General features: G+C 40.8%; 1 protein-coding gene across 6 annotated transcripts in view; it reads right to left on the bottom strand.

Moving 5' to 3' along the window:
• Positions 1–26,911, bottom strand: part of PDE4A (phosphodiesterase 4A) — a 358,167-nt gene that overhangs the window by 4,692 nt on the left and 326,564 nt on the right. For all 6 annotated transcript variants that reach the window (XM_070741477.1, XM_070741478.1, XM_070741480.1 and 3 more), the window contains 8 exons: positions 21,667–21,760; positions 14,841–15,019; positions 11,326–11,424; positions 10,112–10,276; positions 9,497–9,596; positions 6,657–6,811; positions 2,891–3,013; positions 828–1,010 (listed from right to left, as the gene is read on the bottom strand). In XM_070741477.1, coding sequence (XP_070597578.1) covers positions 828–1,010; positions 2,891–3,013; positions 6,657–6,811; positions 9,497–9,596; positions 10,112–10,276; positions 11,326–11,424; positions 14,841–15,019; positions 21,667–21,760 — 1,098 coding nt within the window. The remainder of the gene's footprint in view (positions 1–827; positions 1,011–2,890; positions 3,014–6,656; positions 6,812–9,496; positions 9,597–10,111; positions 10,277–11,325; positions 11,425–14,840; positions 15,020–21,666; positions 21,761–26,911) is intronic.

Below are 26,911 nucleotides of genomic sequence, written 5' to 3'. Positions count from 1 at the left end.
TACTACATATAAAATAACCATATTGTACCATAATGTTTTTGCTCTAAAGAACTACATAAGAGTTGTTTTAAAATCTGAAAAGCAACAGCATACATAAGAAGCAGTCCTACAAGAGAAAAGGCAACCTTACAATCTGGAACCCCCACCCCCACCCCCATCTTCATATCAGAATGGACATATGAATAGTAGGAAGTTTTTAAAATGTTTTAAAACATTTTAGAGCATTTTCAATGTAATGTTGGAGTTACTCCTCAATTTTCTCCAATTAAACTTCACAATGTATAATTTTAACAGCCTAAATAACAAGGGTGGGTGGAGTGAAAACCTGTATTCCTAGTAAACAAAGGCAGATTTAATCCAAGGAGCCATGAAATGGGAGCTACAGCTGGCTGGTTAAGTGAAGAGTCCAGGATGAATCTTCCTGATTAAAAAAGGCTCAGTCCGAAAGGCCATTTAAGGTGCTGTCACAATGGAGAGCATCAATATCAGCCGCTTCTAGTTCAATGATCAAGCTCCGCTACTTTTATTTTTTAGGTACAATTTTTTGGTAGAGGGCACAAGGGACCCACATAGCATAATCTCCCATAAATTCTGAGTTGCAAATGTTTTTTTTATAATGAAACTCCCATGTGCCTCTACTGCAACTTTGGGTTGGACCTACAGTATCTTGCAATGGAGCTAAGGTTTCTATAGCAACCAATACCCACTTCCAGACAAGGTTATTCCTGGTGGGAATGCTGGCAGAAATGAAGAAGTAGGGGAAATAGGAACAGGATCTTTCTTCTTCCTAAACCGAGCTATGCTACCCATACAGCTACCACACCTACCTGTGATTTCTCCACAGAGGCTGTGTGCTTGTCACACATAGGGCTGATCTCCATGCCTCGCTCTCGTTCTTTGTCGCCCTGCCTGAAGAACTCCTCCATGATCCGGTCTGTCCATTGCCGATACAATTCCAAAGGCTTTGTGGGGTTGCTCAAGTCTGCACAGTGAACCATATTCCGCAGGACCTGAGGAAGTTGGGAAAAATGCAGGGCCAGTCAGAATGAGTGACACCTCTGCCTGCTCCCCATCTGCACCCCGGTTCAGAGTATCAAGGCTCTAAAAAACTCAATGCTGGGGGATGTGTGTGAATAAGACTAAAGGGCCTCAGTAGAACATTTCTCTGGCACAAAGCCCAGTAGGATAGTGGTTCCCAACCTGTTGTGGTTAGCTCTGGCCCTGCTCCTGCCCCAAGGACTGTGGATGTGTGGGAGACATCCACATGCTGCAGGCCTGTTTTGCCCCTGGTGGAATCTGCTGATGAAGGCTCCTCCGACCAAGAAGACATGAGTGACAGGGAGGAGGAGAGTGTGGCAGACAGCTCAGAAGGAGATCAATTCTCTAGCTCCTCCTTGGATTCAGAACAAGAGTTAATGATACAGCCAGGCATGTGGAGAGCGATGCATAGGCAACAACAACTGAGAGATTATTATCAAAGAAAATGAGGCCACCTGTGGTTGGGTGGGGCTGTGGTAGTTATTGAGGCTGCTATAAATAGCAGCCTGTGGGTTTGGCCATTGTGGAGGATTATCTGATCGTTGTGTTTCATGACTGCTTTGCTGACTTTGATCTTTGTGTGCTGATTTTCCCCCGCTTTGAAATTAAACCAGAGCAAAGTGTGTTTCACTTTGTGAAAGAAGAAGGACTGTGAATTGCCTCACAGCTGCAAGCTAAGTATCACAGAACTGATAAGGGACTTGTACAAATTACCAGTTTGTTTGGAGATGAGTGCTCTTTGCTATACATAAAGAGTGCTCTGTTTATTTTGAATTTTGTGATAAAGAACATTGTTTTGAATTTTCAAACGTGTGTGTGTCTGAAATTGTATCTGTGCATTTTTGGGAGGATTCTACCAGAGAGCACGACAGAACACAACCTTTATGGCTTGGCAGGCCAGGGGCGGGAGGGGGGAACTGGGCCACACAAAGTGGCAGGCCCCTGTGAGTGTATGCATAGCTCCACTTCTGCAAGCAGCGGGCCAGTGTGCACTGTTTGACTTGCAGAAATTGAGCAACATGCATGCATGCTGTGCCACTGCCGGCACAAGTTGGCCCACTGTTCGCGTGGCACGGTTCTGACTAGACTATGGTCGAGTAGTGGGCTGCAGCCTGCGACTTGGAGATCCCTACAATAGGAGACTGGCAAATGAAAATTCTTGGTAAAAGATTAGCATGTGCAAAGCACCTCAAAAAAATTATCTATAAAATTATGATTCATTTCCCGTTTCATCTCAATGGCTAGGAAAAATGCTGTAATATATGGTGTGAATATAGCTGGCCAGGAGGTTACAGTTAAGCACTGGTAAATTTTTGTAATACTCAGGGGCATGTTGTCAGGTGGAATCAGAAACATTTTAAACAAAAGAACACAGTATGGTATAATGATTCATTAAGGCAACTATACTCATACTTTTTATGTTGTAAGCCGCCCTGAGTCTCTGGAGAAGGGCGGCCTAGAAATGAAAGAAAGAAAGGAAAGAAAGAAAGAAAGAAAGAAAGAAAGAAAGAAAGAAAGAAAGAAAGAAAAGAATAAAATAAAATGTTAAGTGATGGATTGGGATCTTAATCCAAACTACACTTCTTTTGGAGAAACTGAATTCCTTAGAGACTGCCTAGGCCAGCTTCTTTAGAAAGAATAGAATAACAGAATTGGAAGGGACCTTGAAGATCTTCTAGTCCAACCCCCTGCTCAGGCAGGAAACCTCATATAATTTCAGATAAGCTCAATGCCAGTTTTGCATCATCCTTAATTAGATTGTGTGGAAAAAGTTTAGCTCCCATCTGTCTACCTTGATCATAGGTGATGTTTTTTCCTTTTTTTTAATTCAAAGTGTGTGGACCTCACTCACCTGTATTCTGTCAGTGTAATTGTCCAGCAACAGCACTCCTGAGCTGGTCACTTTTTTGGTCTCCACCATTGTCTTCAGATCAGCCAAGAGACTCATGTGTTTGGACATGTCAGTGGCCAAGACCTGTAAAATAATCACTAAAATAAACAAAGGTGTTGCTCCTCACTTGTTTCACACACTACACATTCATACATGTCCACCTTCCAACTTGATAAAGACACTTTTATGGGTATGATCGTTAACAAGCTCTGGTGAGTCCATAAGTCAGAGGTTGTGATAGATGAGTTAACTTTGACACTTTCAATACTTCAAAGACCAGTCTACCAAATCACATGCCACCTCAGGACACAGCCTAGCTCTTGATCCAAGGCAAGTTCCTATCTATCATATCCATTTCATGAGAAAACTTCAAGATCTTTAAAAACCACTAGATTCAATATATTATATATTGATTCTTTTAAATCATTCCATGGTTCCTAGAAAAGTCCTAGAGGACATAGTTCAGAAGGCACTTTCCAATATTTTTTGGGGGGGGGAAGCATTCCTATTAGAAATTAGGAAAAGGTGCTAACCAGACAATTTGGAGATTCTGATATTAAAGTCATTCCTTCTTGTTGTGATTCCGTCTGAGGCCCCTCAGGGAACGGCTGATCCTCTGCCGGCTTCCTGCTCAGAGGGGGAGGATGAGGAACAGGAGGTTCAGGCAGACGGGGAGGAGGAATCTCAGGCTGAGGGAGAGGGAGGACAGCCAGAGTCCCCCTCGGGGGAGCTCTCCCCAGCAAGCAGCCTGGATTCCTTAGATGAAAATGCACAAGCAATCATAGATCTCCGGCAGAGAAGAGCAACACAACGAAGGGGACAATTAGCCAGGTACTTTCAGCACTAAAGAGGCAACAGCTGGGTTTGGGTGTGGTGCTCTATGGAAAGGCTGAAAAGGCAGACCCACCCTTCCTGGCTTGTGGAGTATTATCTTTGGGAGTCCTGGGACCTGGCTGTGATCTTTGGCGTCTTGGAATTCTGGTTTGTGACTTTGAATACTGAAACCTTGGGGGGAAAAGGTGTGGGTCTTATTCTCTACAGTGGTGGGTGTGCCAGCAAGAAGTCTGCTGTATTGTCTGGCCATCAGGACTCTGCTGTGAAGTCTCATAGCCTGCCTGTTGGGAAGAACAGGTTTTTCTCTGTGTTTATTTTTCAAACTATAAAGTGCTTTTGCTTTTACCAGCGTGTCTGGCTGCTTTTTCCAGTTGGTGTTGAAGTCTGGGGGCACCCAGACAGAACACCTTCTATTTCATCAAAATGTAGTTCAGAAAGGAATTAGTTTTTTTTAAATCCTCATACATGTCTTAAAACTATTGATTTAATTAAAAAAAAGATGAACAATGAAGAATACCGTAAGTTTCACTAGTAAACTAGAGTGCACTGAACTTTGCAAGACAATAAGAAAATGTATCCAAGAAGAAATGAATCAGTTTAACATGAAGCACGTGAAAAAGACAATTGAAGAAAACAAAGGGATTAATAGAGCAAAATGCAAGCTGATAAATACAAGAAATAAGTTTTTTGCACTAAAATGTGTATAGGTTAAGAAAGGAAATGTCAGAAATAAGTAGAAAATTTTATTCAGAGCTATACAAAGATTAAGACCCCTCAAAAATAATAACACCCATGAAGGAGGAAATGTCAGATAACTCAGTGGAGGAAGTATCAAGTGCCATAAAATTAATGAAAAATGATGAAGCTTCAGGAAATGACCATGTTATGGTTCAAACGCTGAAAGATGGTGGTCACAGTTTACACAAGATACGAGTAAAACTATACTTGAGATGCCTCAGGGAAGAAAAAATACCCAATATATGGAAAAATGCTGAAGTGATTCTTTTACACAAGAAGGGGACTCAAGATGATTTAAAGAACTATCACCCAATAAGCCTTATTTCTGTCATTTACAAGGTATTCACCAATATAAAAAATAATATTGAGAACATTAAATGATGCACACCCAAAGAAGCAGGCAAGGTACAGCTCAATGGATCACATCTAGGTTGTTCAGCAAGTCATTGAAAGGCACAACAAGTACACCATGCTTCTGTGCACGACTTTCATTGACTACGAAAAGGCGTTTGACTCAGTATTCCAGCTAGCAATAATTAATACATCAACCTTGCTCAACCAAGGTGTAGACACTGCTTACATAAACTTACTTCAATCAATATATGAAAAAACAATTTGCCTTAATTATCTTAAAGCAGAAATCAACATAGAACAAGGTGTATGACAGGGCAACACAATATCACTTAGCCTTTTTTCTGCCTGCCTTAAAGAAGGATTTTGCAAACTAAACTGGGCAAAAGATGGAATGAAAATCAATGGCACCTATTTAAATCACTTAAGATGTTGTTGCTCTCTTCTCACAATACCCAGAAGAGCTACAAAAACACATACAAAAGCTGCAATAAGGAGAACCATTTAGTTTAAAAAAAACAAACTTGAAAAAGAGCCAGGTTATATTAAATAAACCCACTAAAGAAAGAAATGTTTTTATATCTGGAGAAGAATTAGATGCACTAGACCACTACATATACCTTGGCCAACGGATCTCAATAAGTCAGTGTTGGCGAAGCTTTTTAACACTGATTGATAAAACAGGAGCGTGCGCATGCAGGGGAGCCTTGGAAACTGGAGGAGCAGCTCTCTGGCGCATGTGCGTGTGCTGGGAAGCTGAAGTTCTGGTGCACGCCAGTAGCTGGCATGCATGTACCAGAAGCTTAGTTTCGTGGTGCGTGCATGCATGCTGGGGAGCTGCTCTTCCGGTTTCCAGTGCTCCAGCATGTGCAAAGAGCAAATGGTCAGCATGCATGTATGTGCTGGAACCCAGAAGAGCAATGGGCAATGCCTGGCATGCCCGGAGAAAACTCTATGTGCAACTTCTGGCATGTGTGCCATAGGTTTGACATCATTGCAGTAGGTGAAACAATAAAGGAAACTGAACGGTGTATTAAATGTGGTTGGCAGGCATTCGGCAAGTTAAGCATAATTTTCAAGAATAACCTCTCCCTATTTCTGAAAAGTTTTCAATTGGCATGTGCTACCTGCTCTAACATATAGCAATAGCACTTAGATTTATATACTACTTCATGGTGCTTTTACAGATCTCTCTAAGCAGTTTACAGAGTCAGCATATTGCCATCAACAATTTCAACCCTCATTTTACCGACCTCGGAAGCATGGAAGGCCGAGTCAACTTTGAACCTGGTGAGATTCAAACTGCCAAATTGCAAGCAGTCGGCAGTCAGCAGAAGAAGCCTGTAGTACTGCATTCTAACCACTGTAACATCACTGTCAACATATGCTGGTGAAACAGACACTAACCTCACAACTGATAGAAAAGCTAAGAGTGGCGCAGCATTACAAGACAGAAAGACCTGCACATGGATTATACAAGTATACAATATCATCAATAGAGTAAAAGAATTAAAAGTGGAAATGGGCTGGTCACAAAACAAGAATTGATGGCAGGTGGACCAAGGCAACCATAGAATGGACCCCATTTGATAAAAAGCATATACAAAAGAAACTAAAACAAGATGGCTCAATGACATCATAAAAACAGCCAGAAATATATGACTTCCATATAAGGTATCATCTAGATTCTTCCAAGAAGGATTGTGTTTCTCCCCATAACGGAGGATGGGGCTTCTGGAAATGCTGCAGAAGATAAGAGGAAAGCTTTTCACAGGAACCAGTCCCACCTCCATCCCAAGCTCACCATGTCAATGACCATCTTGCGCAAGGTCTGTCGCTGTCGTTTGCTCAGGTTCTGGAAGATGTCACAGTTCTCTTCCTGAAGCAGCTTGAAACCCACAGCTAGGTGATGGTTCTCCAGAACAGACTCATCGTTGTACATCAGTGCTAGCTCTGAATCTGCAAGGAAGGGAAATAGACAATAGCACTTAGACTTACATACCACTTCAAAGTGCTTTTATAGCCCTCTCTAAGCAGTTTACAGAGTCAGCATATTGCCCCAACAATCTGGATCCTCATTATGGAGAATAGGAGGGTCATGAAGGTGTTCCAAGCAGCAGACAGAACATATCAAATAATCTGTCTGTCTGCCTAATTAAAAGAGCATCGGAGAGCCTCTTTAGTGATTAAGGCATTAGGCTAAAACCCAGAAGACCATGAGTTTTAGTCCCACCTTAAGCACAAAGTCAGCTGGGTGATCTTGAGCCAGTCATTTTCAGTTCTAAGTGGGAGGCAATAACAAGCCATTTCTAAAATAAATCACCAAGAAAACTGCAGGGAAGTATGGATATGATTGAATGGAAGGAAAAAATAAACAAACCAACCAACCAATCAATAAATAAATAGCAAGTGAACAATCTAACAACATTCCATCAAAAATCACTACCTCTTTTGAATCCAGAGGCCTGACAAAATCGAACACCCATTACACAACAATTTCCCCATTCTAGTGCATTCCATATTTGCTGCAACTCACAGAATTCTTACATTCAATAGCTGATCTTTCTCTCCCTTCTCTCTTACATACATTTTGTACACTTCTATCTTTTTCATCTCAAGACCTTTTCATTTCTTCTATCTGTTCTTTGCACTCTGTTATGGCTTGATGAAACACATCTACACAACTCAAAGATCAGACAAATCCTAATTAAGCACTATCTCTAATGAGAACAAAACAATTTTGTCCTGTAATTCTAGCTGGGAAATTGTTGGATGGGAAATCAGCAGCATCTTTGATTTTAGAAGTTCTTCTTAAAGTTTCAATAATTTCTGTTTTTCTGTCATTTTAGGGCAGTTTTCTGTTTCAGTGCAACAGACTAGGAAAATCATAGACTTTTCTTTTCCTTCCCATCCTCATCCCTTGCACTGTGTGCCCTTCCAATATCAGTACTGCTTTTATCTGTAACATAATGAAAAAATCCTTTTGCACTGGAAAGGTATTGTTTTCTATTCTGACATAAGAATGCCAGTTTTACCACTTTATATTTTCTTCTATTTATCCTGTCTTTAGAGTACCTCAAAATTCTAAACTGAGTTTATTTTATATTAGAATAATATAATAGTAATATACTATCATTCATTGGCACTTTGAGAAAGTAAAAAACTTTGCTTGTTTGAGCAAAAAGAACTTGTGCTTGGGTAATAGGATAAGAAAGACCTAATGATAAAGAAAGATGGATTCTATTCTATTCTCAAAGACAATATTCTCAGTTGGTTTCCTTTCAACTGATGCTTCTTACTACCAGACTTCCATCTACATAGAACTTAGGCATTTAGGCTAGAAAAATAGTATCAGAATTAATACATGGACTAATTCCTCTTAAGAGTTAACATCCGTTTTCTTGACTGAGTTTTCCAGGGCACACAGAACCCGCCTGACATTTTTTTTGTATCTGATTTTTCTTTGAGTCTGAAGCTAAAAGAAGCAAATTCCACAAGAATTTGCTTCTACAGGCTAGAAGTGCAAAGACATTAGACTTTTAGCTGGATTAGATGAGGGCCAACAGAAGCTCAATGCAGGTTAAGATCAAGGTACAGAAGAGAAACCAAGAGAAATAGAAATAGAAGTTTAAAACTGGATTCAGTACTGAATTTGGATGTCTAGTTTTCAATGATGATCAAAAGTGCACTGCAAAAGCTAATATGCTATTTTCACCAATTATTGCAAATGTCATATTTGACTACTGTACCAGATGCCTTAGTTATCTCCTGTTTAGGACTGTGCTAATATACTATAGGCCAGTGATGGTGAACCTATGGCACGGGTGCCACAGGCGGCACATGGAGCCATACCTGCTGGCACGCAAGCCGTTGCCCCAGTTCAGCTCCAACGTGCATGTGTGTGTTGGCCAGCTGATATTTGGCTCACACAGAGGCTCTGGGAGGGTGTTTTTGGCTTTCAGAGAGCATCCAGGGGGGATGAGGGAGTGCGTTTTTACCCTCCTAGGATCCAGGGGAGCTTTTGGAGCCTGGGGAGGGTGAAACAGGAGCCTACTGAGCCCACCAGAAGTTGGGAAAGAGGCCATTTCCGGCCTCTAGAGGGCTCCCAGAGAATGGAGAAAGCTGTTTTCGCCCTCCCCAGGCACTGAATTATGGGTGTGGGCATTTGCGCATGCTCTTTTGGCACCCGAGGAAAAAAAGGTTTGCCATCACTGCTGTAGGCTATTTATGATAAATATTCAGATATCTAGTCCAGAATACTGTCCAGCATAATGTGGCCGGACAACTAGTCAAGACCTGTTACAATATACATGCAGCTCTCTTGTTTCATTATGTCTACTGGTCATTGGTTTATGTTTCTGGGCACAGTTGAGAATCCCTGTTGACAATGTAAATAACTGTTTGACTTAAGACCAGGCTTTTTGATATACTGTTTCACATGTTGTCTTACAAAATATGTCCAAGTATTAATTTGGAGAAGACCATATTCAATTAATGTGGAAGAGAGGACATTTTTGCCCTTCCCTGCCTATCTAGATTAACCTGTATGCAAGCTACCTATATCCTGGCCATGTGCCTACAAGCACCCACCACTCCTTGTCACCCCCTGCCCTTGCGCTTATGTTCAGGGTGGCCTTCACTCACTGGTGTTGATCAGAAATTGGTTGGAGACACCAGGATGGTCCACATCATGAATGGCAGCAGCGAAGATTGCAGCCAAGATCTCCAGGTCAGTGAAGACAGCCTGTAAAGGAGAAAGGGAATGAATACCTGGTGTCTCTGCCCTGTTTCATGGAAGAATTGTCACCAGCAAATAAAAAGGAATCAACTGGGGTTAGAATTTGGATCCCCAAAATATGTGTGTTGCCCCCATGGGTGGTTATCCACTACTGCTCAAAGCAATAGTAAGCATTTATAAAAGTTCAGCAAGGTTCATGTTTATCTGGCACAATAAAATTTTATGATGGAAGCATAATACGCAGTATTATGGGGATTATAAAGCATAAATCGCTTAGAGAGAGCTGTAAAGCACCGTGAAGCGATCTACAAGTCTGAGTGCCATTGTTGTAATACAAGTCATACAATCAGTCAATTGTAAGTTAATCTGCCTCCCACTGCTGCTTTAAATGAAACAGGGAAAAGTACAGAAACTCCCCATCTTTTGAGTCTCTTGGAACCAGCCCCTCAGAGAGGCTGAAGCAAAGGTGGTACTGGACCCCCATATTTCCTACTCATAAACTGCAACAGATCATGACTTACATCCAAGGCTGGTGTAGATAGGAGGACATGCGTGGATTGAGTGACATCAGCAGCATGGAGACTGTTGTGGTAGGCCACGTCAGCATGGTAGTGGTCTTCTAGTGTCATGATATAAGTGACTAACGTGTCTACAGGGATCTTAAATGTTTTCAACAACTCTCTTTCCTATGGGGAAAGAAAGAAAAAGAAACCAGTGGTTGAAATAGTCAAGCGACAGTTCACAGCTTCTTCTATGGACATTGGCTCCTGAAAAATGAGCATCAGAATTCTTTGCCTTCCCCAATTACAGCTGGCAAACAAATGGCAGCCTCTCTTGAAAAGGAGAACTGTGCGATACACTGTAGCGCCTAAGCAATAATTATACCAGGAAACAATGAACAAGAGCTACCTCTACCACCAACATGAATCTAGGGCCAACCCTTTCCATGCTTTGAAATCACATGGGATACAGCAGACTTGCTTTCCAGGTACCAACTCAGCTGGTGTGGCCTAGTGGTGGAGTTCTTTCCTTACAATCAGGAGATTGTGAGTTCGATCCTAGGTAGAGGCAAAAGTAAAGATCTCCTGCTTGGGCAGAGGGTTGGACTAGATGACCTGCAAGGTCTCCTGACTATCTCCTGATTATTACTTTGTGTGTATCCAAGTCTCCCCATTATATAAGGTGCTGTATGTGAAGAAAAACAACTCTAACTCTGACTCTGATTCTAACCTCCAGCCAGCTAGTGCTTTGGGAGATTAGGGCAAAGTTAGCACCTTTGCAGATTCATGGGGGAAAAAACAACACCAAATTCTCTCAAGATAAAAGTCTCCAAATGTGTGGCTGCCAATTTTTAAGTACTTTGGTTATGCTGGCTGGAATGATGGTAGTTTTGGTCTCATCGGGTTGTCAGATTGAACAATTAATCATAGATGAATTACTTTTTGAAGGCACTTCCTCTCTACAGAGAGGACAGGAAGTACTGGTTACACTTCTGATTACATTTTCCCCATAGACTGTAGGGAAAGAACCTGGAAGCCACACACCTCAGAATACAGGGTGATAGATTTCAGAAGCTGCAGCTGAACCTCACGTCAAACTTCAAACTGGTAGACTGTAGCAGCATTCTCATGTTTATTCTCATTGCTAATACTGAACCAAGCCAGACATGTGACTGAGATGTGTGGCCATGTGCATGGCTAGCAGGGGAGAGATTAGCGGCCTCTGCAAACCTTACCTGGAATATTGTATACATGATGCAGCTGAGCGACCGATTGTTGGAATAGTCAGAAACCCGGAAAATGTTAAGGCCCCACTTGTTTAGATATTCTAGTTCCTAGAGTGAGACACAGGGGGAGAAGTCAATGAATGTTTGACACAATGGATGCCAAGATAAAGATCCAGGAGGACAGAGAGAATGGCAGATGAAGAAATCAAATATATTCTTTGCTATGCCCCTAGAATCTGAAACGTCATTTCAGATTTGGAACTCAAAGGCCATTCTTCAATTGTAAGGGAAACACTCTGGGAAAGTCTATCGCATTTAAGAATATCATCTAGTGTGAATACTCTGTGAGACCATTAAATGTCTAGACACAAAACTAGGCAATTTTTCTTTTATTTTCATTGATCTCGAATGCTGAGATAAAAGAATCATAAATAATCAAATTCCACCACAATTTTCTAAAATATTCCCTTGGCTCAAAAGCAGAACAAGAATCTTTTCTGAAGCAAACAAAAACAAAAACCTACATTACATAATACTGTCAGTCACCTATCTCAACCTCTCTCAACGGAACACACTATTCTGATAATCACCTAACAGTAAGTAATTTCTAAAGAAATATTTAATCTTTATAATTGTAGCACATGTCTGCTCTGCACCAGATGGGCATTATTCAAAGAGTTCTTTTAGTTAACAAGTTCTGTCTTGCTTATTCCTGGATTACATTTGAACAATAATTTCTTAGCTTAATAAAATGATATGAATGAACAATGATTTCACCTCTTTTTTGTGAAAGATGGAAAGCTAAATCTACAGTTTAAAACACTTCAGATATATTCCAGAATACAAAATAATGCATACATTAAAAAATACAGAACTTTTCTGAACAAGTCAAGACATTAAGCTAAAAATAAATTTTAGCTTCATATTTTGGTTTGCTTAGAGAATATCAACTAGTTTCATGGCTTGAAGAACTTGAGGAACCGAAACAAACATTTCCTGGTTTAATTACTCATTTCTATAGAAAAAGGAACAAAGTGATTTCATTCAACTTTTAATGTTTTTTCTTAATAATACAAGATTTGATTATCTGGTGTGATCACCGGCTACCAATACTGATATAACCTACAAAAATAAGGTATAATTTATATATAAATAACAGAGTAAAATAAGAAAATGAAGACTTATACACTATGAAAATACAGAGAAAAGACCAAGATTAATTCAAAATTGTTTGGTTCAATGAATAAAATGCAATTTCTTTGAATAAAACTGATTGCCATGTGGCAGTCTATCTTTATTTTTGTATTTAATATTGCAAAAATAATTGGTGTAAATCTAAATAGGCATTATCTAATTATATAACTAATTAGATATGAACAATATCTATAGGAATATGAAAATATAATCAGAACATAGAATAATAGGGATGGAAGGACCTTGGAGGTATTCTAGTCTAATTCCCTGCCCATGGCAGGAGATTCTACACCATTCCAAATTAGTTTACCTAAGACTAAAAGATAGTCTAGCAGCCTAATAACCGTACTGACTTGCCACGTGACAGTATTGATCAGTTTTTTTAAAGAGGACTTTTAGTGGAAATCGGTGAAGCAGTTATAAAAACTCCAAATTTCTGGACAAAAGTGTTTCCCTTGTTCATGCATAATATTTCTGGATTGTAAGTTTCAAGCCTATACTCTTTTGCTCACCCTGCACTTGGTTTAGATTTCTGATAATATTCGCAGTTTTGGATGTCACTAGCTGTTACGGCGAACTGACTGGGACTGAAAGAACAAAGACAAGAATGGAAGGGATTGTTACTTGTTTAATGAATTATGATTTATTAAGCCAAGAAAGTTATTTCTAAACTGGGATTTATCTGGCACCACCTTACTAAAGTCAACTGTACTTGTCTGGCCCAATTATCTCAAGGAAGTCACCTGACGGTCCTTTGTCTGTGAGATTCGTGGAAATTGGATGAGATGGTTGGCATTCTCTTGAAAACCGCTCTGCTATGGGATACTGTATGCTACCCAAAGGGGCTCTTTGACTGGGAGCTGCCCAGAGTAGGCAAGACCAGTGTTGGCAAACCTTTTCAGCACTGAGTACCGAAATGGGAGTGCGTGCGCATATGGAGGAGCACCAGAAACCAGAAGAGAAGCTCCCCGGCAAGCATGCACAGGAGTGCTGGAACCTGGAAGAGCAACAGGCAATGGCTGGCATGCCCAGAGAGATGGCTAAGTGTGCCACTTCCAGCACACATGTCATGGGTTCGCCAACATGGGGCTAGATGATGGGCAACTATATAAATGTCCCAAAGGTGCTTTTCCAAGAAACAACTTGTTTTTCTTGTTTTCTTTGAAGATGTTTAGCTTCTCATCCAAGAAGCTTCTTCAGCTCTGACTGGAGGGTGGGGAATGGAAGGATTTACATTCCTTGCAGACAGCTGGTCAGTTGCATCCTTTTTAGAGAATCACTGAGACCACCTGGGGGTTTGTCTGTGTCCTCAGGGTTACCTGAGTAGTGCAAATGGGGATGGAGCCTTCTTGGAACTGCTGAAAGGACTGTGTGGTGGAGCTGTGCTTTCTGCAGGATGCTTTCTGCCCTGTGTCCCAGGCGTAGGCTGTTGCTGTTGGGGATGAGTCTGTGTTGTCTGCATCTCAGACTGAAGCGAAAACGGTTCCTGTAGTCAAATGCAAATGACCAGCTGTCTGCAAGGAATATAAATCCCCATCATTCAATCAGAGCTGAAAAAAATTCTTCTTGGATGAGAAGCTAAATGTCTTCAAAGAAAAACAAGAAAGTCCAGTTGCCTCTTGAAAAAACACATTTGGGACAACCGTGGCCTGGGTGACTGATAGCCATTCAACTATATAAATGCTTTAAATAAATAAATGGCACCTTCTTTAGCAAAAATGTAAACTGTTTATGCGTTATCAAATATCCACTTTGCTGGCTATGAGCATTTAATTTTGTTTTTCTGCATATAAGTGTTTGTGTTGTTTATTTTTCTGCAGTCGTGGTTCTTTCTTTATTTTTGTTCCTTTGTTGTAAACTAGCTCAGGTAATTTGTTTAGGATAGTCCACAAAACAAATAAAAAAACAATAACAAATATCTTCTCGTGTTTGGAGAAATATGCACAAAGTTTCAATCCAAATTGAATAGAAATACACTAACTCAGTGATAGTTAAATCTTTTTGTCAAATGTGCTAAAATTATGAGGAAGTGACTCTCTAGTGAACCAGTTCAATATCCTGTTTGGGGAGGAAAGCTGCCGCAAAGACAAAAACAATCTGAGATGAAAATACTTTTGCTTCTCGTCCAAGGCAGAAATTGCCTCTGGAAATCAGTCTAAATAAAATGTACTAAGGCTGGCACTTTTCTCAGAGTCTGTTAAAAGTGTGAGCCACAATTTCAAAATCATCCTTTGCACAGTCTTCTTTAGCAAAAATGTAAAATGGGCACAGTCTTCCTTTTCTCCCTTCCCTGCTTTTATTTTATTTTCCCCATCTTGCTAAATGCTCACCTTACTGAGCAGCTCTTCTTGGTCTGTTTTCACCCCAAAGCGGGGAATGCTGGAATTGGTCAGGCTGGAACTGTGCGTGAGTTTCTTGACTCCACTGATCTGGCACATGGGTTGCTGCCGCTTCTTCTTCTCCCGGTCTTTCTGTGTTGGGGATGGGATCTCCACATCGTTCTGCTTGTCTGTGGATGAAAAGAGACTGCTTTGGAGAGAGAAATGACAATGGCAAAAAACCCCAATTCAAGAAGTAGCCTCTGGGCCAAGGGTCAAGATTTGTGTCACAAATATTTTATTTCCATCCATTCATCATCCAAATGACATTGCTCCCCAGATACTGTCTCAAAGAGGCCAATAATGAAAGCTCAGAATTTATTGAGCAAAAACAATTTTAACCCAATTCCTGGTAGCTTAAAGTTCCCATAAGTAAATCAGGATACAGCAGGTATGTTGGATACCATCCTAAAATTTCTTAATACTTATTGGAGTCCTGGAAGGTGCACTTATTGGGTAATTGTCCTATTTAATTTGTCTTTTTAGATCCCCCCCTTTGTTGCTGTCATACATTTTCCCCCTTATTTTAAAAGGAGAATAGCCCAAGGATATGATTGTTCTTCAAGGTATAATGCAGACTCCAGTTTTCTATAATTCAGATATTTAGTTCTGCCTCATCACGAGCTCTGGCTGTTCCAATTTTACAATACCCAAAAAAGGACAAGAAAACCATCCAAATGTTTTTTGTATGTCTTATAAGTACCGGTACCTATTAGACAGTACCAATAAACGGGGCAGTTAAACAACTATTTTTATTTTTAACTACTTTAATAAAATGGTTATTATTAGCAATAGCAGTAGCATGAAAGGGTGATGATCTGCGTGAGCAGTGATATTTTTCAGTTCTTATGTTTTTTTATAACATGTTCTCAACAACACCATTCTGAGCTCTTTTTCTTAAATCAACATACATTCCATCTTCTAGAAGACTTCTGTTTATACACATATAATTAAAGATGTAACAAAAAAGTGCTCAGAATTGGAAGGATACAGCATACTTTCTAATAAACAAACCAGTTAAACATAATTTATTCATCATCTTAATTTTGTCCCTGGTTGTAGGTTTTTTTACAAATGAATAGTTGCTATTACTCCTTTAGAGAAAGAAAGGGAGAAATATAATGCTGGACATTAGGCCAAAGTAGTGGTGAAAACAATCCTTCTCACTCTCCATCGCAATCCTGAAGATAGATGGCAAAATTACTTCTTTTTAACTCTACTCTCCATCCCCTGTAGATACTTCACGAAGATGGAAGGGAAAACTGTTCAGTTTAGATGTCTAGACTGGAAGACTCAAAAGTACAACACAGAGCAGTTTTTTGGGGGGAGACTCACCCTCAGGAGTGGAGGGCCTTGTTCCCCCACCTTCTTCTAGGACCGTCTCCAAGGGCAAGAAGTCACGTGTGGATGGTACCCACTGGGAGTACGGAACAGGGGGAGGAGATAGCCTACCAAGGGGGAGATGGCGTACACTAGGGGAGCCTAGGGGGGGCAGAAAATGGGGAGGACGCAGCGTGACAGGGTACTGGGAGGGAGTCGCATCATGACATGGCAGAGCTATGCCCCAATGGTACCTGCGGGAGAAGCAGCGGCAGGGGGGCCTCATGGCAGAGTGGAAGGGGCGGGCAACAGGCCCCGGGAGGAAGCAGGGCATAAGCTATGGTACCATTCTAGAGTGCTGGGTTCTGAGTTACTAGGAAGAAGGATTGTGACAACAGAGAATATTCAAGTTAACTGCCATGCAGCCAAACTCTTTCAAATACTGCCCCAATATTCCCATCCTCCCTCAAGTTCACCTGAAAAGGCTTTGGATAACTCTGGAGCCAGAGTTCTACCATGTCTGGAAAATTTATTAACTTATTTATTTGGATTTCTAGGCTGTCCCTTTCCGTAGACTCAGGGCGGCTTACAAAATAAGAATACAAGATACAGCATGTGAGAAACCCAAACATAATAACTCAAGGTTATTAAAAAAAACAGTCACCCACACTCATCTTATCGCAATCACACGCTCATGTCATTGACAGGAGCAGGATGTCAGTGCTCAACAGCCCCAGGTCTGTTGGCAAAGGTGAGTTTTTAAAACCTTACTAAAGGCCGGGAGGGTGATGGTTGTGTGAATCTCTGGAGGGAGTTGATTCCAAAGGGCAGGAGCTGCCACAGAGAAGGCTCTTCCCCTAGGCACCGTCAGACGGCATTGCTTAGCTGACGGAGCCTGGAGAAGGCTGACTCTGGGGGATCTGACCAGCTGCTAGGATACATGAGGCAGGAGATGGTCCCATAGGTAATCTGGCCCAAAGCCATATAGGGCTTTGCACTTTAAATTGCGTCGTAGCCAATGCAGCTCACGGAGTGATGATGAAATATAGGTATACCTTGGAAGGTCCATAATGGCTTGCACAGCTGCATTTTGCATTAACTGCTGTCTCTGAATGTTCTTTAAAGATAGCCCCATGTAGAGGGCATTGCAGTAATCAAATCTCAAGGTTGTTGTGGTTAGCTCTGGCCCAGCTCCTGCCCCACGGAATGTGCAGGTGGATGTGGGGGAGACATCCATATGCTGCAGGCCTGTTTTGCTCCCAGTGGAATCTGCCGACGAAATCTCCTCTGACCAAGGAGGCCTGAGTGACAGGGAGGAGGAGAGTTTGGCAGACAGCCCAGGAGGAGATCAATCATCTGTATCATCTCTGGATTCTGAACAAGAATTAATGACACATCCACACATGCGTAGAGTGATGCATAGGAAGCAACAACTAAACGATTATTACAAGAGAAAATGAAGCCACCTGTGGTTGGGTGGAGCTGCTGTAATTAGTGCTGCTGCTATAAATAGCAGCGTGTGGGTTTGGCCGTTGTGGAGAATTATCTGATTGTTGTGTTTCATGAATGTCTTGCTGACTCCGGCCTTTGTTTGTTGACTTTTCACCACTTTGAAACCAAAGCAGAGCAAAGTGTGTTTCACTTTGTGGAAGAAGAAGGGCTGTGACTTTCTTCACAGCTGCAAGCTAAGTACTTACGAACTGATAAGGGACTTGTACAAACTACCAGGTTGTTTTGGGACGAGTGCTCTTTGCAATACAAAAAGAGTGCTTAGTTTATTTTGAATTTTGTGATAAAGAACATTGTTTTGAATTTTCAAACGTGTGTGTGTCTGAAATTTGTACCTTGGAATTTTTGGGATGCTCCTACCAGAGAGTCCGGCAGAATAAAGGTGATGAGGACATGATTGATATTGGAGGGGGGCGCTATAGGCGGATGTCCTTTGCTTAGACTAAGATGATGGTCAGACTCTGGAAGATGACCTATTGGAAGAACTAGCTTTCCTGTGACAACAAAACAGCTCAAAAACATCTGCAATCTCACTTGCTTCACAAATGATCAAGCAGATTCAAGGGTTTGCCTGGGAATCTGGAAGAATAGGCTGCCTCAGTATTATGGAATTCTATCATCTTCAGGGCACCTCATGAGTCTGAGGCAAGTGAACATCTTTGCATGTGTATCTTTTATGGCTGAGGCAAATTTAAAAGAAAAAGGTGGGAATAAATTTAGGAGTTCTGACTACTTTCCTTTCCTCACCTCACCTCAACCAACAAGCTCTGCTTCTAACCCTCAGCCACAAACAACTAGTCGCTTTGGCCATTTCCTACCAATCACTCAGTTCTGCCTTGGTGCCACAGCCAAGAATGAAATCCAAGTACTCAGGCAGTTAGTTCCCAGGCTGTCCTACCAAACACAACTTCTTCTGCCAAGATAAAAACAGTTCCAAAGCCCCAATGCATGGGGCCAAGCTAGCTACACTGGTATGGGTCTTCCCCATCTGTTCATTATCTGAAAACTCCTCTCTCCACAGCAATTCTTTATTGGGAAAATCTCTCAAGGGATGAGGTCTGTGTGTGTATGTGAAGTCAACGGGCTAAGCTCAATAATATGATTTCACTATCTCTTTTTCACCTCTTTTGCACCACTGTGACCTGGCTCTGTCTCATCACATGACCTTGGCAGACCATGCCACAGCTGCTCAGGAGAAGCAGGGAGGGTGAATTCTGGCCCTTACTCAACCAATACTTGGCCTCCGTTTTCAGCCCATGTTCCAGCTCTCACACAAGGCCTCCATTGAAGTGGTAGTTTGCATCAACATTTGCTTAGGGCTGGGTATTTGCATCCGCTGACGTCAATGGGAGGCCTGCTTTCTGGAGAGCGCAGTGGACAGGAGGCACCCAGGAGTTTGTTTCAGATGACTGAAGTTGTTAGCTATCCTGTCTGATTCAGGAAGCCTACAGTTCTTAGGGGACACATACACAACAAGGCCTCCGATTCTGCAAACACTAAGGTAATCATGAATGGTTCAGCACACAAATGCGGTAGTTATTTCATTTTTATATAAGCACAATGTTTACACATATTTATGGAGATTGGAGGAGAACAACCTGCTTCGATTTGTGAATACAGTACAATAATCTGTGCATAAGAGGATAAAACATCCTGACAGGCTAATTCTATACCTTGTTAGGTTTACTTGCAGAGTTGCTCTCAAGTAAATATGTTCAAGAATGAAGCTACAGGCAGCATCCTTATGCTCATTTATATGACAGTAAGCCCCACTAATCTGAGTGGGGAAAACCTGTTCCAGATTGCTTGTCTCTGAATGAAAAAAATCATGGAATGATCCTACTGTGAAATCCAGGGATTTGAATTCGTGGACATAATTATGTATCAAATACAAATTGGAAACTGAAAATTGTGTTGCAGATTCAGATTATCTGATATCAAGCAGAGACCACAAGGAACCACCATCCCTTTCTAATTCTAACATTTACATTATGCCTACTACACCCTTCCTCCATGTAGTGCCTTCCAGAAATCCCAGCCAGTTTCAGCCCCAACCTCAAATTTCCTAGTGATGCTGATATGATTTACACAAGTGCGCTTGGGAGGGAACCCTGTTATCCAAGTACCCAAACACCTGTGTATTTCTGCTATCTTATCAAACATTTACTTAGCAGGTTGTTAGGAGAGCAGGTTGAAAGGGGAGGGAGAAACCTGGGAGCACATTCTTCCTTCTTGCCTAATACCCAGTGATTAGCATTCTGAGAGAGGGGTACAGAGCAGAAGAATTTGAATTTAATTCCTCCTGGAAATTGGAGGGAAATCGCTGTGCTCATAAGTACACAAAGAGGCTGGGGAAGAGCTATGTCTGTTTGGCCTTCATCACACGAATATGCCTGATGCTATTTATTTCTCCCCCAATACTGCTTAGCAGTGGGAGAGGAAGGATTCTACCGTAGTAACAGTTTGCAGTTAGTCTCTGCTCGTTTTTTTCCCCTCAGTAGGATTTCTTCTTTTCAAATGACTTCAGCCAATCAGATTTGGCTGTAAGATGACGTCAATAAGGGCAAACAAAGCCAAATCTTTGCCCTCAGTTTAAGCTGGTGAAGGGAGGAGTGGGAATCTCCCTGTTGCCAAGGCAACTGTGCTACCTCAGCACTTGGGATGCTCCTCGTCTACAGCACTTCACATACTGCGGAGCGCGTCACAGAAGCACACCTGCCTGTAGATGTTCTCTGTTCTCATGATATTACTTTCGATGGGACGTGCATTGGAACACGCAACCTCAGTCACATTTGCATAGGATGAGTCACGAGGAAAAAAAAATGCACTGGGGTTAGGGACCATCTTTTCCTCCCACGGTGAATATTTTTGTCCTTGTCCAAACTGTTCCTCCCAGCCTCTGAGATGGAGGGCTTTGGGGATATGCACAAAGAAGCAATTTATGGAACCAAACCCCTATTTTGGCTTAACTCTAAGGAAATAATATAATAACAACCCAGAATGAGAGGCAGATAGGTTCCAGAGAATCAATCATTGTTAGATGTGGAAGAACGTATACGATTTAGTAATTATGTTTTTCTTATTATACTCCAGATAAATTATCAATGTTAAAGAACTATAGACATTGCCATCAGTGTTTATAACAATATGACAATATTGTTATATAGAATATCAGTGTTTATAACAATATGACAATCGTTAAGTGTTGTACCACATGATTCTTGACAAATGTATCTTTTTCTTTTATGTGCACTGAGAGCATATGCACCAAGACAAATTCCTTGTGTGTCCAATCACACTTGGCCAATAAAGAGTTCTATTCTATTCTATTCTATTCTATTCTATAATATAATATAATATAATATAATATAATATAATATAATATAATATAATATAATATAATATAATATAATATAATATAATATACAGTAATTACATTCATGCTTTGGAAGGTTAGATTTGCTTTAATTATGAAAACTGGACTACAATTTTTAAAATGCAATGGATTTTTAAAAAAAATAACATTTACATTTATTCAACAAAAAGTTGAATCTTTATAGAACCTTTACCAGAACTTTTACTCATAAATAGGTTTATGTTATTTCAGAATCAGGTATTGATGCAATTTCTTATTTAACTTATTTATTCATATGATTTTTTTTCTTGGGAAACAGATTACGAAACTGTGAGAGTCAAACTGTATCACTTTTAGCAACTGAGAAGAAAGATTAATGCCAATTACGTTCTTTATATATCCTGTTCTGCCATGCTGTACAAAAACTTGTGAACCCTAAAAAGAATATTTTCTTTTTTAGCAAACTGGCTGATTGTATTTGATTGAAAAATAATTTAGAATAGACGCTGATACTACTATTGCATAATATTTTAAAATATATATATACATTGGTTATAGGTGCAGTTGGTTTGTGGCAATGTTAAAAACACTCACCTAAAAAGGTGTTGGAAATGTACTCAGACACCTGGTTTCCAGAACGGCTCATTTCAGAGAGGTGGGTTAATTCACGGTTCAGCATTCTTTTGAACTATTAGAGACACACAAAAAGAAAATGAAATAATTAATATATATTTTCTGTCCATGCCCTGGTAAGAATGGAAGCGCATGACCGTATACTTCTTCTTGAATAAGCAATCATGTACAGAAGCAACCTCATGAATGAGGATAAAGTGACACTTAGCTTCGAGGTACATGGGCATGGAGACAGACTTAATAGAAGAATGGCTACAAGCTGGTACTGGTGAGTCAAAGCACATTAATAAAACATACATGCTATACTTTGAATCTGTGAGAGTTCAGTGCACGCTGGAACACTCTGTAGCCTGGGAATTCTACTAACATGCAAGGGTTCCTCAACCGAATGCTGCCAAAAATGGCTTTCTTTAACAGTATGAAGTTCTCAAAAAATTTCTATTACAATTTATGGATACTGTATTTATGCCTGCATGTCTTACACATTCAGACCCAGATTTTTCTGCATCTACAAGTGCCATGTGTGCCTGCAGTTGCAAATTGCCTCAGGTGTAAAAATATTACTTCTCTAGACATATAATTATTTATTTATCCAATCATGAGAATGCTCACATTTTAATGAATGTATTTATGCAATTCTCAACACACTTGAAGATGAATTTTCCCAACTTCATGCCTAACAAATAAGCATTCTATAACTCCCATCCCAAATTACTCAGGGCAGAGAACAATCCCAAATGATTCAAGGCAGAGTTGTATCAAAACAATAATAACACTAAAAACAATAACAATATAATAAAGTACACCAGCGGCAATGCAGTAAATGAGACAATCCATCCAGATGCCCTCCCACAGCCTCCTAACCCAGTATCTGGTGGAAAACTAAGTTTTCCACCAGATATACATTGAGTGATATATACATTGTTGGGCACTCCATAGGGCAATGATGGTGAATCTTTTCCCCCCAGGTGCCGAAAGAGTGTCTGTTCATGCTATCGTGCATGTGCGAGTGCCCTCTGGAGGGCAAAAACAGCTTCCCCAGCCCTCCTAGAGGCCCTCTGAAGGCCAGAATTGGCCTGTTTCCCAACTTCTGGTGGGCCCAGTAGGCCCATGTTTCACCCTCCCCAGGTTCCAAATGTTTCCTTGGAGCCAGGGGAGGGTAAAAATACCCTCCCCCATCCCCCCAGAGGCTCTCTGGAAGCCAAAAACACCCTTCCAGAGCCTCTGTGTGAGTCAAAAATCAGCTGGCCGGCACACACATGCACATTGGAGCTGAGCTAGGGCAACAGCTTCCATGCCAGCAGATATGGTTCCGTGTGCCACCTGACAAAGAAGGCACATTTCCTGGCCCTCCTGTAACATGACATTGCATGAGAAATAGGACCTACGGGACAACTATCCTGACAGATTTCCACTGTTCAGTTGGACAGAGTTACCGTAACTGTCTATTGACCGTCCCACATTTATTTTATTTATATCCCATCTTTATTAGTTTTACAAATAACTCAAAGTGGCAAACATATCCAACACACCTTCCTCTTATTTTCCTCACAGTAACCACCCTGTGGGGTAAATTGGGCTGAGAAAGAGAGTGACTGATCCAAAGTCACCAAGCCAGCTTTCATATTTAAAGGCAGGACTAGAACTCTCCTTGATTTTAGTCTAGAGCCTAACGAAGGAAGTAGGCCCTGTCCCATTAAGGACTTTGAAGCTAATAACCAGAATCTTCAATTGCACCTGAAAGTCCACTAATATAATATAGTGTAATGTAGTGTAGTACAATACAGTATATAGTACAGTGTTATCATATACAGTGGTACCTCTACCTAAGAACGCCTCTATTTACACATTTTTCTAGATAAGAACCGGGTGTTCAATATTTTTTTACCTCTTTTCAAGAACCATTTTCCACTTACAAACCTGAGCCTCCAAAACTGTAACCAGAAAAGGCAGGGAGAAGCCTCTGTGGGGCCTCTCTAGGAATCTCCTGGGAGGAAACAGGGCTGGAAAAGGCAGAGAGAAGCCTCATTGGGGCCTCTCTAGGAATCTCCTGGGAGGAAACAGGGCCTCCACCCTCCCTGTGGTTTCCCCAATCGCACACATTATTTGCTTTTACATTGATTCCTATGGGAAAAATTGCTGCTTCTTACAAACTTTTCTACTTAGGAACCTGGTCATGGAACAAATTAAATTCGTAAGTAGAGGTACCACTGTAGTATAGTATCATACCACACAGTTCACAGAGAAGTGCTACATGGGTGTAGTGAGATCTATACATACCTGCCCTTAGTGCTGCATTCCTGACTAGATGTAGATTCTGAGGGGGACCCCGTGTAGAGCACTTTGCAGTAATCCAGATATGGGATAATCCGGAATTGAGCAACTGGAGTAGAATTCCTGATCAAGGAATGGATACAACTGCCACCCCAAGATGAATTTGAACAGTAGCCCCAGAACCATGACTACATCTGTGGAGGAATCATGAATGTAGGGTGCCTAGATTACACACCAGATATGATTGGTGTAATAGAACTAAAAGTAGAAAATAGCTGGTGCATTTTGAGGCCTCGTGTTAGTTTATGACTTTGGTTAATATCCCAATGAAGATTTTGGATATATTGTTATAGAATAGATTTTCATAACCTTTGGACTATGATTCCCATCATCTTTATATACAACACACATGGCTAAACTGACTTGGTATTGCAATTGGTTAATCTAAAATATTTGCAAGGCATCATATTAGGAAAATTGTACATTATTATAAACGACTAGGAAAAACAGGTAATGTTCTTAAAATACACTATTTTCCAATTTGAATTTAATTACATATCAAAAACATGCCTTTATTTTTTTTAAAAGTCTTGAGATTTTATCCAAATGTAATACCATAGCTCAGTGATGGCAAACCTTTTTTTGCTCAGATGCCAAAAGGGCACATGCGCACACGATAGCATGAATGCACACACCCATAATGCAATGCTCTTCACCCCACACATGCACACACAAGACCCCACTCTGCCTTCCCCTGCGCATGCGTGCAGGCCTTATTGAAGCCTACGGACTTCCAGTAGGCCAATTGGGTGGTTTTTCACTCTTCCCAGGCTACAGGCAGCTTTCCTGAAGCCTGGGGAGGAAGAAAAACCACCCAACGGGCTTACCAGAAGTTCCTTTCCACACTTCCGGTAGGCCGACTGTGTGTGTTTTGTGTCCTCCATAGGCTCCAGAGGCTTTCCTGAAGCCTGGGAAGGGCAAAAATGGCCTCTCCTGCCCTCCGGAATGCCAAAAATCAATTGCTGGCATGCACATGCACACTGGAGCTGACATAGGGCAGTGTTTCCCAACCTTGGCAACTTGAAGCTATTTGGACTTCAACTCCCAGAATTCCCCAGCCAGTGAATGCTGGCTGGGGAATTCTGGGAGTTTAAGTCCAAATAGCTTCAAGTTGCCAAGGTTGGGAAACACTGACATAGGGCAATGCTTCGCATGCCCTCAGATATGGCTCCACATACCACCAGTGGCACGCGTGCCATAGGTTCACCATCACAGCGATAGCTATTTAAAAGAAATTTAACATAAGTATGTCTCAGTGTTAAACAAAGGTCTCCACAAGTGTCAATTTCACTACAAATTCATTCCCATTAAAACCAATCTTATTATGAATGTAATTACATTATTTACTCATGAGCACTTCTGCCTTCACCCCTATTGTATGTATTTGTGAATCAGCTCATATAACCTTGAGGCTCAAACAACATCTTGGTTGCCAGGATGCAGGGGGCCAATAAAAAGGAGCAATAAGATAACAGAAAACATAACGGGTCCAAAGACGGGCTACAAAAATGGTGGAAGGTCTTAAACACAAAACTTATCAGGAAAGACTTAATGAACTTAATCTGTATAATCTGGAGGACAGAAGGGAAAGGAGAGACGTGTCCAAAACATTTAAATATGTTAAAGGGTTAAATAAGGTTCAGGAGAGAAGTGTTTTTAATAGGAAAGTGACCACAAGAACAAGGAGGCACAATCTGAGGTTAGTTGGGGGAAAGATCAGAAGCAACATGAGAAAATATTATTTTACTGAAAGTGTAGTAGATGCTTGGAACAAAGTTCCAGCAGACGTGGTTGGTAAATCCACAATAACTGAATTTAAACATGCCTGGGATAAACATATATCCATCCTAAGATAAAATACAGGAAATAGTATAAGGGCAGACTAGATGGACCATGAGGTCTTTTTCTGCCGCCAATCTTCTATGTTTGGATGTTTCTATAAACTCTTTCCTACCCTCTTGTGGTGCTCTTGATTTTTGCAGCCTAGCCCTAAATTAGACAAAGAGGAGTTGAGTTTGCAGTAGCTCTTGACAAATTAAAGCATTTGCGACTACTGTATATGCAAGCACCATCCATGTCTGATCAAGCGGGAATGGTAAGAAACCAGCCAGACCAGTAACGTTTCACATGCATTCATCAAAATGAGCCAAAAAAGGTATTCAGTTCTTCTTCCTAATCCCACAATCAATGCTTTTATGACAACTTTGTTTAAAAACACTAAAAAATCAGTGATTTGTAAATGCAATTATTGAATTGAGAAATAACTTTCAATGAATAAGGAGGATTTGCTTTCCTTTCTTTGTATATTATGAAGTAATACCTGTTTTTCATCCTGGGTGACATAATCTCTGGCTTCTTCCTTGCTGAAAGTGAAGGCAAACAGCCCAAAAGGCCGTTTCATCCTCATAACTCCAATAACTCATTAAGACATGGCTTATTGTGAATGAATTTTATTGAGATAAATAATTATTTGATAAAGAGTTAAGAGTGGAAGAAGCTAGTAGCAAAAAGTTGGATTTCCTAAAATGTCTGTTTCAGCTCTTCATTAATCTTCAATATATTCTACCTGTGGAATTTCTGCTCATTCATTAAGTATTTTTTGGGCCAATCTGACCAAAAGCTGCCAGTGGCTTACAAACCTCTGCTGCTCTCAAATTTAGCCTTTGTTCATAAAGATCATTTTGCATAGCTCTCAGGTAGTTCTTTCCTTCCATACTTGCTCATTTTGTCATTTCTCTGATTCTTTCATATGCAACTTGGGTTGGATGTAGCCTAGTATTCTCTTTCGTCCTCCTTACTGGTACAACATTTTGCTTTTCTCTGTGGTTTGCAAGAAATTGTCGTCATTCTCTATCTTTTGAAGGTACTTTTT

The sequence above is a fragment of the Erythrolamprus reginae genome, chromosome 2 (assembly GCF_031021105.1).
Source record: "Erythrolamprus reginae isolate rEryReg1 chromosome 2, rEryReg1.hap1, whole genome shotgun sequence".
Lineage (NCBI taxonomy): Eukaryota > Metazoa > Chordata > Lepidosauria > Squamata > Dipsadidae > Erythrolamprus > Erythrolamprus reginae.
This window is presented reverse-complemented; position numbering and strand designations above follow the sequence as displayed.